General features: G+C 44.6%; 1 protein-coding gene and 1 long non-coding RNA gene across 3 annotated transcripts in view; one reads left to right on the top strand and one right to left on the bottom strand.

Moving 5' to 3' along the window:
• Nucleotides 1-242: 242 nt before the first annotated feature.
• Nucleotides 243-16,019, top strand: part of LOC134359297 (uncharacterized) — a 47,602-nt gene continuing 31,825 nt past the window's right edge. Inside the window, exon 1 of the long non-coding RNA XR_010021079.1 lies at nt 243-320. This is a non-coding gene — a long non-coding RNA (uncharacterized LOC134359297). The remainder of the gene's footprint in view (nt 321-16,019) is intronic.
• The window catches only part of mrpl42 (mitochondrial ribosomal protein L42), a 56,504-nt gene continuing 53,718 nt past the window's right edge, over nt 13,234-16,019 (bottom strand). For both annotated transcript variants that reach the window (XM_063072293.1, XM_063072294.1), the window contains one exon: nt 13,234-13,565. In XM_063072293.1, coding sequence (XP_062928363.1) covers nt 13,520-13,565 — 46 coding nt within the window. In that variant the 3' untranslated portion in view covers nt 13,234-13,519. The remainder of the gene's footprint in view (nt 13,566-16,019) is intronic.

The raw sequence follows: 16,019 nt of genomic DNA, 5'->3' as shown, positions 1-16,019 counted from the left end.
ATCATAGAAAGAAGACAAGTACAAAACAACTTGGAAACACACACAGACCAAAAAATGGTATCTGATTAACCACATTATCACTCAATAATGACACATACTTGGCATCAGAATTATCAGGATAATGTGTGACGCAGACCACAAATCAGTTAAGTCGAATGTTCAATCTGCATGTTCTCCCTGCACAGCACAAGTACGTCAGCTGAGCAGAGCGACCTTTGAGTAACTGCACATACAGCAGATGACAGGCTTACTTCATGGCCACCACAACCGCAGGCATGCTACAAGACATTCCATCCTTGCATTCTACATCGATACAAAAGGTAGGTTATAAGCTTAAGAGAAAACAGCCAAAATAATTATGTGAGTCTGACTAATTCAATTATGTCACTGCCACAGATCATGTAAATCTAGTACTGGGCTATTTATAAAGTCATAGAGTAAGTACTACAGCACAGAAACTGGCACTTCAGTCCATCTAGTCAGCCAATGCCACACAATTCTCCTTCGTCCCATCAGCCTGCACCTGGATCACACCGCTCCCATCCATGTACCTTCCAAACTTCTCCTAAATGTTGAAATTTAACCTGGGTCCACCACCTCTGCTGACAAACACGAGAAAATCTGCAGATGCTGGAAATGCAAAGCGACACACACAAAATGCTGGAGGAACTCAGCAGGTCAGGAGGCATCCATGGAAAAGGTAAACAATCTAAGTTTGGGGCCGAGATCCTTCATCAGTCAGGTTTGGCCACGTCGATGAAGGTTTTTGAGAGATTTATGATGAAACATATCAAGTCCTGTCTGAAAAGCAATTTGGATCCACTCCAATTTGCCTATTGGCATAACAGGTCCACAGCAGATGCCATCTCATTGGTTCTTCACTCAACCCTGGAACATTTGGACAGATGCTGTTTATCAACTAAAGCTTGGCATTTAACACCATCATCCCCTCAAAACTAATCAATAAGCTTCAAGACCTTGGCCTCAATACCTCCTTGTGCAATTGAATTCTTGATTTCCTCACTTGCAGACCCCGGTCAGTTCGGATTGACAACAACATCTCCTCCTCAATCTTCATGTGCACAGGTACACCTCAAGCTCTGTGCTTAGTCCCCTGCTCTACTTGCTTTACTGTTATGACCGTCTGGCTAAGCACAGCTCCAATGCCATATTTCGGTTTGCTGATGACAGCACTGCCGCAGGTTGAATCAAAGGTGGTGATGAATCAGCATGTAGGCAGGAGATTGAAAGTCTATCTGAGTGGTGCAACAACATCAACCCTCTTACTCAAGATGAGCAAGACCAAGGAACTGGTTATTGAGTTCAGCTGGAGGAAACTGAGGGTCTATAAACCTGTCTGCATCAGGGACTCTGAGATGCAGAGGGTCAGCAACTTTAAATTGCACCATGTTATCATTTCAGAGTACTGTACCTGGCCTGAGCCCGGCATGTAAGTGCAACTTCGAAGAAAGCACAGTAGCGCCTCTATTTCCTTAGGAGTTTCTGAAGATTGGGTGGCACGGTAGTATAGTAACACAGCACTTTACAGTACCAGTGACCCAGGTTCAATTCCCATCACTGCCTGCAAGGAGCTTGTACGTTCTCCCTGTGACTACGTGGGTTTCCTCCGGGTGCTCTGGTTTCCTCCCACAGTTGGTAGGTGATTAGGCTAGGATTCAGTCAGGGAGATTGCTGGGCGGGATGGTGCGAAGGCCAGAAGGAGTTATTCCACTTTGTATCTCAATAAGATTTGTCAGGACATCACAGGTAAATCCTTGCCTACCATTGAACACATCTACATGGAGCATTGTCACAGGAAAGCAGCATCCATCAATGTTTCAGAGCGAGACTCTTCATCAGGACTATTCATCAATCCTGATGAAGGGTCTCGGTCAGAACGTTGACTGTTTATTCTATCCCCTAGATGCTGCCTGGCCTGCTGAGTTCCTCCAGCATTTTGTGTGTGTTATTGTGGATAGTGTAGAAGGTTGTCATAGGTTACAACAAGACATTAACAGGATGGATAGCTGGGCTAAGAAGTGGCAAAAGGTATTTTGGAAGGTAAAATTTGAAGACAGAATACAGGATTAATGGCAGGTTCTCGACAGTGTGGAGGAACAGAGGGATTTTCTGGTACATGTCCGTAGATCCTTCAAAGCTGCTGCGTAGGTTGATAGGGTTGATAAGAAGGCGTATGGTGTATTGACCTTCATTAGCTGGGGGACTGAGTTCAAGAGATATGAGGTAATGTTGCAGTTCTGTAAAACCATGGTTATACCACACTTGGAAAAACATGTTCAATCTGATAGTACAAACACGAGGAAATCTGCAGATGCTGGAAATTCAAGCAACACACATCAAAGTTGCTGGTGAACGCAGCAGACCACCAAGAATCTCGGCCCGAAACGTTGACTGTACCTCTTCCTAGGGATGCTGCCTGGCCTGCTGCGTTCACCAGCAACTTTGATGTGTGTTGCTTCAATCTGATAGCCTCATTATTGGAAAAATGTGGAAGCATTGAAGAGGGTGTAGAGTAGATTTACAAGGATGCTGCCTGGTCTACAGGGCATATCTTATGAAGATAGGTTGAGTGAACAATTTTAATGTGATTGGAAGAACGTATAGGGAGGATGTCAGAGGCAAGTTCTTTACAGAGTGGTGGGTGCATGGAACGTCCTGCTGGGGTGGTGGTATAGCAGTTCAATGCAATTCATAATACAGAAGAGAAAAAAATAAATAAAAAATAGTAATAATTAAGTAATCAATTACAGTATATGTATATTGAATAGATTAAAAAACGTGCAAAAAACAGAAATATTGTGTATTAAAAAAAATGAGGTAGTGTCCAAGAGTTCAAAGTTCATTTAGGAATCAGATGGCAGAGGGGAAGAAGCTGTTCCTGAATCACTGAGTGTGTGCCTTCAGGCTTCTGTACCTCCTACCTGGTGGTAACAGTGAGAAAAGGTCCTGCCCTGGGTGCTGGAGGTCCTTAATAATGGATGCTGCCTTTCTGAGACACCACTCCTTGAAGATGTCCTGGGTACTTTGTAGGCTAGTACCCAAGATGGAGCCGACTAGATTTACAACCTGCTGCAGACGTTGAGGAGAGGTTGTTGTGGTGACACCATTCCACCAGATTTTCAATCTCCCTCCTGAACGCCGATTCACCAACAACTCTGATTTGGCCAACAGCAGTGGTGTTGTCAGCAAACGTAAGTATAGCTGTACTTAGCCACACAGTCATCATGTATATGAAGCAAATACCTGTAGAGCAGCAGGCTAAGCACACAGCCCCGTGGTTCACCTACGCTGATAGTGATTGTGTCAGCGTTGTCAATCTGAACTGACCAGCAAGTGAGCAAATCGAGGATCCAGTTCCACAAGGAGGTATTGAAGCCGAAGTTTTTGATCTTTTTGTTTACTTTCAGGGGATGATAGTGTTGAATGCTTAGCAGTAGTCAATGTAGGGCTATGTAAGAAGGAAAGGTTAGATTGATCTTAAAGTAGAATAAAAAGTCAGCAAAACATTGTGGGCTGGATGCTGTGCTGTACTGTTCTATGTTCAATGTTCAGATTGCTGCTACTTGAATCTCTCTCCTGAATTGTTTGCTTCTGAATGCAAGATTATACCTCATTGCTCGCTTCCCTCCCTCATCAGAAGAAATGCTTTTCTGACCTGAAATATGTACACACAACAGTTATCTATCTTATTAGTGATTATCTAAACAAATTAGATTAGTCAAGCATGACTTGTGCATGAACAATGTCATAGTAGCTCTCTCCAGTTAGCTTGTACTTGTGAAGTGCTTTGTCACTCCATGACTAATTCCATTTGCTTCCTTACAACTGAGAGCCTGTGCCTACTTGTTCTTGCTCCCACCCATCTGATAGTAATACATAGAAGATGTGCCAGTTGCGCTCTGAAAACACAATTCAATTAAGGGATGCTTGAAAGAACATAGAACATAGAACAGTACAGGCCCTTCAGCCCACAACGTTGTGCCGACCCTCAAACCCTGCCTGTCATATAACCCCCCACCTTAAATTCCTCCATATACCTGTCTAGTAGTCTCTTAAACGTCACTAGTGTATCTGCCTCCACCACTGACTCAGGCAGTGCATTCCACGCACCAACCACTCTCTGAGTAAAAAACCTTCCTCTAATATCCGTCTTGAACTTCCCACCCTTTATCTTAAAGCCATGTCCTCTTGTATTGAGCAGTGGTGCCCTGGGGAAGAGGAGCTGGCTATCCACTCTATCTATTCCTCTTAATATCTTGTACACCTCTATCATGTCTCCTCTCATCCTCCTTCTCTCCAAAGAGTAAAGCCCTAGCTCCCTTAATCTCTGATCATAATGAATACTCTCTAAACCAGGCAGCATCCTGGTAAATCTCCTCTGTACCCTTTCCAATGCTTCCACATCCTTCCTATAGTGAGGTGACCCAGAACTGGACACAGTACTCCAAGTGTGGCCTAAACAGAGCTTTATACAGCTGCATCATTACATCGCGACTCCTAAACTCTGTCCCTCGACTTATGAAAGCTAACACCCCATAAGCTTTCTTAACTACCCTATCTACCTGTGAGGCAACTTTCAGGGATCTGTGGACATGTACCCCCAGATCCCTCTGCTCCTCCACACTACCAAGTATCCTGCCATTTACTTTGTACTCTGCCTTGGAGTTTGTCCTTCCAAAGTGTACCACCTCACACTTCTCCAGGTTGAACTCCATCTGCCACTTCTCAGCCCACTTCTGCATCCTATCAATGTCTCTCTGCAATCTTCGACAATCCTCTACACTATCTAAAACACCACCAACCTTTGTGTTGTCTGCAAACTTGCCAACCCCCCCTTCTACCCCCACATCCAAGTTGTTAATAAAAATCACGAAAAGTAGAGGATCCAGAACAGATCCTTGTTGGACACCACTAGTCACAACCCTCCAATTTGAATGTACTCCCTCCACCATGACCCTCTGCCTTCCGCAGGCAAGCCAATTCTGAATCCACCTGGCCAAATTTCCCTGGATCCCATGCCTTCTGACTTCCTGAATAAGCCTACCATGTGGAACCTTGTCAAATGCCTTACTAAAACCCATGTAGATCACATCCACTGCACTACCCTCATCTATATGCCTGGTCACCTCCTCAAAGAACTCTATCAGGCTTGTTAGATATGATCTGCCCTTAACAAAGCCATGCTGACTGTCCCTGATCAGACCATGATTCTCTAAATGCCCAGAGATCCTATCTCTAAGAATCTTTTCCAACAGCTTTCCCACCACAGACGTAAGGCTCACTGGTCTATAATTACCCGGACTATCCCTACTACCTTTTTTGAACAAGGGGACAACATTTGACTCCCTCCAATCCTCCGGTACCATTCCTGTGGACAACGAGGACATAAAGATCCTAGCCAGAGGCTCAGCAATCTCTTCCCTCACCTTGTGGAGCAGCCTGGGGAATATTCTGTCCTAATGTATTTTAACAACTCCAACACCTCCTCTCCCTTAATATCAACATGCTCCAGAACATCAACCTCACTCATATTGTCCTCACCATCATCAAGTTCCCTCTTATTGGTGAATAACGAAGAGAAGTATTCATTGAGGATCTCGCTCACTTCCACAACCTCCAGGCACATCTTTCCACCTTTATCTCTAATCAGTCCTACCTTCACTCCTGTCATCCTTTTGTTCTTCACATAATTGAAGAATGCCTTGGGGTTATCCACTACCCTACTCGCCAAGGCCTTCTCATGCCCCCTTCTTGCTCTCCTCAGCACCTTCTTAAGCTCCTTTCTTGCTTCCCTATATTCCTCAATAGACCCATCTGATCCTTGCTTCCTAAACCTCATGTATGCTGCCTTCTTCCACCTGACTAGATTTTCCATCTCACTTGTCACCCATGATTCCTTCACCCTACCATTCTTTATCTTCCTCACCGGGACAAATTTATCCCTAACATCCTGCAAGAGATCTCTAAACATCAGCCACATGTCCATAATACATTTCCCTGCAAAAACATCATCCCAATTCACACCTGCAAGTTCTAGCCTTATAGCCTCATAATTTGCCCTTCCCCAATTAAAAATTTTCCTATCCTCTCTGATTCTATCCTTTTCCATGATAATGCTAAAAGCCAGGGAGTGGTGGTCACTGTCCCCCAGATGCTCACCCACTGAGAGATCTGTGACCTGACCTGGTTCATTACCTAGTACTAGATCTAGTATAGCATTCCCCCGGTCAGCCTGTCAACATACTGTGACAGGAATCCGTTCTGGACACACTTAACAAACTCTGCCCCATCTAAACCCTTGAAACTAATCAGCTGCCAATCAATATTAGGGAAGTTAAAGTCACCCATGATAACAACCCTATTATTTTTGCACCTTTCCAAAATCTGCCTCCCAATCTGCTCCTCTGTATCTCTGCTGCTACCAGGGGGCCTATAGAATACCCCCAATAGAGTAACTGCTCCCTTCCTGTTCCTGACTTCCACCCATACTGACTCAAAAGAGGATCCTGCTACATTACCCACCCTTTCTGTAGCGGTAATAGTATCCCTGACCAGTAATGCAACTCCTCCTACCCTTCCCCCCCCCTCTCTATCCCTTTTAAAGCACTGAAATCCAGGAATATTGAGAATCCATTCCTGCCCTGGTGCCAGCCAAGTCTCTGTAATGGCCACTACATCATAATTCCATGTATCTATCCAAGCTCTCAGTTCATCACCTTTGATCCTGATGCTTCTTGCATTGAGGTACACACATTTCAGCCCTTCTACCTTACTGTCTTTACACCGTTTATTCTGCTTCTCTTTCCTCAAAACCTCTATATATGTTAGATCTGGCTTTACTCCATGCACTTCTTTCACTGCTCTATCGCTCTGGGTCCCATCCCCCTCGCAAATTAGTTTAAACCCTCCTGAACCATGCTAGCAAACCTACCTGCGAGGATATTGCTCCCCCTCAAGAATATTATTAATGTTTCTGCAATTTCTTGAGGTTTTTTTTAACTAACTTTGAGAAGAAAAGCATCAGATCCTGGTTGTGACACATTATTTTCTTAATAGTCATAGTCATAGTCATACTTTATTGATCCCGGGGAAAAAGGTTTTTGTTACAGTTGCACCATAAATAATTAAATAGTAATATGTAAATTATGCCAGTAAATTATGAAATAAGTCCAGGACCAGCCTATTGGCTCAGGTTGTCTGACCCTCCAAGGGAGGAGTTGTAAAGTTTGATGGCCACAGGCAGGAATGACTTCCTATGACGCTCTGTGCTGCATCTTGGAGGAATGAGTCTCCGGCTGAATGTACTCCTGTGCCCACCCAGTACATTATGTAGTGGATGGGAGACATTGACCAAGATGGCATGCAACTTGGACAGCATCCTCTTTTCAGACACCACCGTCAGAGAGTCCAGTTCCATCCCCACAACATCACTGGCCTTACGAATGAGTTTGTTGATTCTGTTGGTGTCTGCTACCCTCAGCCTGCTGCCCCAGCACACAACAGTAAACATGATCGCACTGGCCACCACAGACTGGTAGAACATCCTCAGCATCGTCCGGTAGATGTTAAAGGACCTCAGTCTCCTCAGGAAATAGACAAGGTCCCGCATGGGAGGTTAGTTAAGAAAATTCAGTCGCTAGGTATACATGGAGAGGTGGTAAATTGGATTAGACATTGGCTTGATGGAAGAAGCCAGAGAGTGGTGGTAGAGAATTGCTTCTCTGAGTGGAGGCCTGTGACTAGTGGTGTGCCACAGGGATCAGTGCTGGGTCCATTGTTATTTGTCATCTATATCAATGATCTGGATGATAATGTGGTAAATTGGATCAGCAAATTTGTTGATGATACAAAGATTGGAGGTCTAGTAGACAGTGAGGAAGGTTTTCAGAGCCTGCAGTGGGACTTGGACCAGCTGGAAAAATGGGCTGAAAAATGGCAGATGGAGTTTAATACAGACAAGTGTGAGGTATTGCACGTTGGAAGGACAAACCAACGTAGAACATACAGGGTTAATGGTAAGGCACTGAGGAGTGCAGTGGAACAGAGGGATCTGGGAATACAGATACAAAATACCCTAAAAGTGTCATCACAGGTAAATAGGGTCGTAAAGAGAGCTTTTGGTACATTGGCCTTTATTAATCGAAGTATTAAGTATAAGAGCCGGAATGTTATGATGAGGTTGTATAAGGCATTGGTGAGGCCGAATCTGGAGTATTGTGTTCAGTTTTGGTCACCAAATTACAGGAAGGATATAAATAAGGTTGAAAGAGTGCAGAGAAGGTTTACAAGGATGTTGCCGGGACTTGAGAAACTCAGTTACAGAGAAAGGTTGAATAGGTTAGGACTTTATTCCCTGGAGCGTAGAAAAATGAGGGGAGATTTGATAGAGGTATATAAAATTATGATGGGTCTAGATAGAGTGAATGCAAGCAGGCTTTTTCCACTGAGGCAAGGGGAGAAAAAAACCAGAGGACATGGGTTAAGGGTGAGGGGGGAAAAGTTTAAAGGGAACATTGGGGCGGGGCTTCTTCACACAGAGAGTGGTGGGAGTATGGAATGAGCTGCCAGACGAGGTGGTAAATGCGGGTTCTTTTTTAACATTTAAGAATAAATTGGACAGATACATGGATGGGAGGTGTATGGAGGGATATGGTCCGTGTGCAGGTCAGTGGGACTAGGCAGAAAATGGTTCGGCACAGCCAAGAAGGGCCAAAGGGCCTGTTTCTGTGCTGTAGTTTCTATGGTTCTATGGTTCTATGGCTCTGACCCCTCTTGTAGACAGCTTCAGTGTTCTTTGACCAGTCCAGTTTATTGTCAGTTCGTATCCCCAGGTATTTGTAATCCTCCACCATGTCCACACTGACCTCCTGGATGGAAACAGGGGTCACCAGTGCCTTAGCTCTCCTCAGGTCTACCACCAGATCCTTAGTCTTTTTCACATTAAGCTGCAGATAATTCTGCTCACACCATGTGACAAAGTTTCATACCGTAGCCCTGTACTCAGCCTCATCTCCCTTGCTGATGCATCCAACTATGGCAGAGTCATCAGGAAACTTCTGAAGATGACAAGACTCTGTGCAGTAGCTGAAGTCCGAGGTGTAAATGGTGAAGAGAAAGGGAGACAAGACAGTCCCCTGTGGAGCCCCAGTGCTGCTGATCACTCTGTCAGACACACAGTGTTGCAAGCACACGTACTGTGGTCTGCCAGTCAGGTAATCAAGAATCCAGGAAAGCATCCACCTGCATCGCTGTCAGCTTCTCCCCCAGCAGAGCAGGGCGGATGGTGTTGAACGCACTGGAGGAGTCAAAAAACATGACCCTCACAGTGCTCGCTGGCTTGACCAGGTGGGCGTAGACACGGTTCAGCAGGTAGATGATGGCATCCTCAACTCCTGGTTGGGGCTGGTAGGCAAACTGGAGGGGATCTAAGTGTGGCCTGACCATAGGCCGGAGCAGCTCCAGAACAAGTCTCTCCAGGGTCTACATGATGTGGGAGGTCAATGCCACCGGTCTGTAGTCATTGAGGCCGCTGGGGCGCGGCGTCTTTGACACAGGGACGAGGCAGGACGTCTTCCACAGCACAGGAACCCTCCGGAGCCTCAGGCTCAGGTTGAAGTACTTCACATAGCTGAGGGGCACAGGCTTTGAGCACCCTGTTACTGACACCACCCGGTCCTGCAGCCTTGCTTGGGTTGAGACGTTTCAGCTGTCTTCTCACCTGTTCAGCTGTGAAGCCTACCGTGGTGGTTTCGTGTGTGGAAGGGGTATAGTCATGAGAGCAGGGTGGGGGACTGTGAGGAGGGGAAGGAGGGGAGAGTGGAATATGTGTTGGTTGGGGGCCGACAACAGATGACTCATGTGTGGGATGGGCAGGGGCCACAATGTCAGATCTGTTAAAGAAACAGGTTAAGTTCATTGGCCCTGTCCACACTGCCTTCAGCTCCTCTGTTGCTAGTTTGCCGGAACCCAGTGATGGTCCTCATCCCACTCCAGACCTCTCTCATGTTGTTCTGCTGGAGTTTCCACTCAAGCTTCCTCCTGTACCTGTCTTTAGCCTCCCTGATCCTGGCTTTCAGGTCCCTCTGTATTGCCCTCAGCTCCTCCCTCTTTCCATCTCTAAATGCCCTCTTTTTAGCGTTCAGGATGTCCTTAATGTCCTTTGTCACCCATGGCTTGTTATTTGAATAACAAAGGACAGTTCTTGTCGGTACATTGCCGTCCACACAGAAGTTGATGTAATCAGTGATGCACTCTGTGAGCCCATCAATATCCTCTCCATGTGGCTCACAGAGTGCCTGCCAGTCTGTCACCTCAAAACAACCCTGGAGCACCTCATAAGCCTCCTCCGACCATTTCCTCACTGTCCTCGAGGTTGCAGGTTTACTCTTCACCAGAGGCACATAGCAGGGTTTTAGATGCACCAGATTGTGATCTGACCTTCCCAGTGGGGGGAGGGGAGAGGAGCTGTATGCATCCTTAACGTTAACGTACATCAATTCCAGAGTCCTCTCCCCTCTGGTTGTACAGCTCACATACCGCGTGAAGTTGGGCAGTGTTCTAGCCATGGTAACATGGTTGAAGTCACCCGAGATGGTAATGAGGGCTGGGTGCTGGGCTTTTAATCTGGCTATAATGGTGTAAAAGATGTCATACACCGATGTCGGGTTGGCAGAGGGAGGGATGTACACAACCACAATTGCATGTGCGATTTCCCTTGGCAAATAATATAGCCGGAGTCCAACAGCAAAAAGTTCAATATCCGGGCTACTAGTATGTTCCTTGATCGTAATATGACCGGGATTGCACCATCTGTTGTTTACCAGAACAGCAAGCCCCCACTCCTTTACCGTTTACTGCTCAGTGCAATTCCAGTCAGCCTGAATGGTCTGGAAGCCCTCTGTGGAAACGTTTTGATCGGGTATGTCCTCGTGCAAACACGTTTCAGTAAAACACATGACACTGCTCTCCCGAAATGTTCTCTGACTCCTGACAAGCATCGTCAACTCATCCATTTTATTACCCAGCAATCTCACATTGCCCATAATGAGAGAGGGGAGACATGGCTTACAATTTCTCTTCTCCATAAGCCTCTGTTGTCTCGACCCAGTCCTCTTCCCTCGCCTTTTTGATCCCCCTCTGCATCCTCTGTGTGTTTTTCTCCAGATTTCAGCCAGGTTGTCCGCCGCTCTGTTCGCTAAACCGGCCGGCATAAGCGCAATCAGCTGGTCCCTGGAATAAACAATGCGACCATACTGCTGCCCGCTAATGAGACGTGTCCCAATGTAACTATTTCCAGCGCTAAAAACCCAAATAAAACTCTCTCCACCAGCATGTTAGGGAGGGTGCAGCTTCAACGTGTTACCGTGAAAAAAATACAACAAATAACCTAATGGCGTCAGAGGGAGGTGAGAAGAGGGGAGGGAGAGGGAACTTTTTTTTAAATGAAAGGAGAAACCTTTGTTCATAGCATCAGGTTGGAGGCCAGCCAGATGGAATAAGGTGTTGCTCCTCCAGTGTTTGACTGGTGGAATGACAGGGGGGATTGCTGGGGGAACCACCAATTCGCAGGACTTGTTGCTCAGAGTCTGACTAAACATGTTTTCTTACATGACGATTTTAAAAAATTTTGTGCTATTTTGAATGTATATGTATGTTTTTGCACCCTGGCCCCAGAGGATTACTGTCTCCTTCACCTGTATCCATCCATATATGGTTTGAATGACAATTAAACTTGATTTTATCCCAAACCATGCACAAGTTTGTAGGGAGAAAGGAGAAATGAGAACAAACCTAATGTTCCTATTCCTGTATTTTTTTATTTAACTAACCCCTATGTTCATCCAAAGAAGAACCAATTTTGAATATATACCAGAAGCCATTTAGCCGCCCAAACCAGGTCTGCCATTTGGTAAGTTGAATGGCCAAGAAAGGAACAGAACGAAACCATAGGATGTATGAAACAATATACACTCAGTGGCCTCTTTATTGGATACACCTGCTCATTAATGCAACTATCTAATCAGCCAATCATGTGACAGCAACTCAATGCTTAATAAAATGAAGATGTGGTCAAGAAGCTCAGTTGTTGTTCAGACCATACATCAGAATGGGGGAAGAAATTTGATCTAAGTGACTGACTGTGGAATGATTGTTGGTGCCAGATGGGGTGGTTTGAGTATCTCAGAAACTGCTGTTCTCCTGGGATGTTCTCACAGAATTCTTTAGAGTTTACAGAGAATGGTGCGATAAACAAAAAATACATCCAGTAAGCTGTGTGGGCGAAAACGCTTTGTTAATGAGAGAGGTTACAGGAAAATGGCCAGACTGGTTTAAAGATACAGTAACTCAAAAAAAGCGTTACAACCATAGTTCCCTCTAAGCTGTGTGCGCGCACACACATTTTTCAACCAGCGCCCAAAGGAAATTAATGTGCGCACAAAAGGTTAGTTACCTAAAATAATGTAGTAGTTAATAATTATACTTCTTGAAAATAATCTTTTAACTAACTGTTTCCGTTAACTAGTTAGCCTGGTCTGCTGTGTTCACCAGCATTGTTTGTCTGTGTGACTTAAATATGTCTTTAATTTTGTTGTTATTCTGTGCAGTTTTATGTCAAATATTTTGTAAACCTACATAAACTGTCCCATGTGTGCATTCAGTGCACACATACTTTTGTCACAGGAAAAAAGTTTGCACAAGGTAAGATTTTTGGGCACACTGACTACTAAAAATTAGAGGGAACATTGGTTACAGCAGTGTTCTGCAGAAGAACATCTCCAAATGTCCAACACACTGAACCTTGAAGTGGATGAGCTACAGCAGCAAAAGACCACGAACATACGGAAATACGCTCAAAAGCCACTTTATTATGTACCTTCTGTACCCAATAGTGGCCACTGAGTGTAGTTACTAATTAAATAAGAACATGACAATCAAAGGAAGTTGTGGGAAATATTAAAACTTTATTCCAAGCAAATTTTTTGAGATGTTTTAACACAATTACTTTGCACCATTGTTGCAGTTTATTGTTAGCAACCCAAAATAAAGCACAAGGTGCAGCTTTTGGGTGATAAAATTGCATCATTTGGGCTTTAGGTCTAGTAGGACTTCAAGTCAACTATTTGCCTTCAGTAGATGCATCTGTCAAAATGACAGGTTGAGTTTAATTCTAATAGGTCAACAGCTTCTTAGACAATAACTAAGATGCAAGCATTCAATTTTAAGATTTTATTGTATTAAGTATTTCCAATAATTATAGATAATTATCATCAACTATTGAACAAGATCATTACACTTCTCGTACTGTGAAAGACTTCACTTTTAAATACAGATATGCTTCATAAACAATGTAAATGTAAAACACCAAATAGATACAGTGATTACAAATCAGCAATGAATCAAAGTTCTTTCCTTTACAGTAGAATGTAGCAAGATAACAGTAACCAGAACTGACTTGTGGTGAAATCACTGCCTTCAGTCCGAATCTGAGTCATCTGCTTCATCTGTCTTTTGGTGGACTGGGATTAATCCTTCGCTTGTGATACCTTTAAACAAAAACATTTTTATTCCTTTATCATAGATTCACAAAATATTCGTATAAATGTTTCGGTGCTTCTTGAATTAAACTTCATTAATGGTTCTATTACAACAATGAACTGTGAAGAATTTCCATTAACAGAGTAATTCACAGAGCAAGTAAGCAGGAAAAAGTCTGTTCCAAGAGCAAGGTCAGCCATTTGAAACTGCAGAAGAAGAGATCCAAGGATTTAAATGGTAGGAAGTTACGGTGTTAAGACAAAGCTGATGGGGAACTGTAAACATAATTTAAAAAGCCCAGTGTAGTGAATGCATCTATCTAAAGAACGGTACGAAAGTGTGGACGTAATGTCTCCACTGTACAGAAATACCTCGTGTATCTAATAAAGTGGCCATGAGTGCTCTAATCTGCTGCTGTAGTCCACCCACTTCAAGTTCGATGTGGTGTGCAGAAGAACATCTCTGAACACACAACACAGTTATAAAGCCTGCTTACTTTCATGTCAACAAGAACCAGTCTGGCCATTCACCTCCAACCTCTCTCATCAACAAGGTGTTTTCACTCACAAAACTGTCACTCAATGGACATATTTTTGTTTGTTGCTCCATTCCCTGTAAGATCTGGAGATAGTTATGTGTGAAAATTCCAGGACATTCTGAGATACTCAAACCACCCCACCTGGCACCAACAGTCATTCCACGGTCAAAGTAAGTTAGATCATGTTTCTTTCCCATTCTGATGTTGGGTCTGAACAACTGAACCTCTTGACCATGTCTGCATGCTTTTATGTATTGAGTTGCTGCCACATTCAGCTTCGACCAGCAACCAATCTGGACAGAAGTTTAAGAGGAGGGGATTTCACTCAGGTCTACCAACCCGAGTAATTCAGCTTTGACCAGCGACCAATCGGTGTCTGGGATTGATTAGCAAAAGCAAATTACAGGAAGCCAGGGGCAACCGCTGCGGCCATAGTCAGAGTGGTGATCTTGAGGATTTTAGTTCTTCGAGGCATCAGTGAAGAGTGGCTTCAGTCAGAGAAAGCTAAAAAAAGAAAAGCTCTAGGTAAAGTATTTTCCTTCTTTGTATCTGCTTAGTTAGGACAGTAGAGACGCCAGATCCATCTGCACTTCTGACAATCCATGTTAAGGATTGGAGCTGGAACTGATAAACTCTGGATGATTTGGGAGGCTGACGGGGTGCAGAGAGGTAGTTACACCAATGGTGCAGGGCACAAGAAGCTGGGTGACAGTCAGGAAGGGGAAATGGGTTAAGGAGCCAGTGCAGAGTACCCCTGTGGCCATTACCCTCAACAACAGGTATATCACTTTGGATATCGTTGGAGGTAATATCCTAACAGAGGAAAGTCACAGCCGTCGGGTCTCCGGCACTGAGTCTGCCTCTGTGACTCAGAAGTGGGGACAGGGGATCCATTAGTAAGGGGAATGGACAGGAGGTTCTGTGGACGACAACAGGATTCCTGGATGGCATGCTGCCCCGGGTGCCAGGGTCTGGGACATCTCAGATCGAGTCCTCAGCATTCATAAGTGGGAGAGTGAACAGCTAGAGGTTGTGGTCCTTGTAGGTACCAATGACAAGGGCAGGATGGGTGATGAGGTTCTGAAAAGGGAATTCAAGGAGTTAGGTAACATACTCAAAATGCCAGAGGAACTCAGTGGGCCAGGCAGCGTCTATGGAAGAGTACCGTCGACATTTCAGGCCGGAACCCTCCATCAGGGAGTTAGGTGCCAAGTTAAAGGACAAGATGTCCAGGGTTGTGATCTCAGAATTGCTACCATGCCATGTGCTAGAGAGGGCAGAACTAGGAAGATTATATAGTTTAACACACAGCTAAGGAGTTGGTGCAGGAGGGAGGCATAAGATTTTTAGATCATTGGACTCTCTTCCAGGGAAGATGGGACCAATTCAAAAAGGACAGTTTCTACCTGAACTGGAAGCGAACTAATATCGTAGAGGGAAGGTTTGTTAATGTAGGGTTTAAACTGGAGTTGCAGGGGGGTGGGATCCTGAGTGCCAGAACAGATAGTGGAGAGGTTGTGAAGACAGATGTTGTTAAGATTCCAAAGTCAGGCATCAAAAGATTGAGCGTGGTGCAACTAGTGTCCGGAACTGCGTATATTTCAAAGCAGAAGAATTGTGTGTCCAGAACTGCGTATATTTCAAAGCAGAAGAATTGTAGGAAAGGCGGATTAGCACAGGGCATGACTGTCAGCTCAATGTTCTGGGGGTCCGTTGTTTTAGATGAGACAGAGCAGGAGGGGTGGCCTTGCTAGTCAGGGATAATATCCTAGTACTCAGGACAGACTGGAGAACTTGAACAGTGAGGCGTTATGGGTGGAACTGAGAAATAAGAAAGGTATGACCACATTAATAGGGTTACATTACAGACCACCCAACAATCCTAGGGATTTAGAGGAATAAATTTGTAAAGAGGTCACAGGCT

This window comes from Mobula hypostoma, chromosome 20 (genome assembly GCF_963921235.1).
Source record: "Mobula hypostoma chromosome 20, sMobHyp1.1, whole genome shotgun sequence".
NCBI classification, from domain to species: Eukaryota; Metazoa; Chordata; class Chondrichthyes; order Myliobatiformes; family Myliobatidae; genus Mobula; species Mobula hypostoma.
Note: the sequence above shows the minus strand (reverse complement) of the source record. Positions and strands in the feature narration are given on the sequence as shown.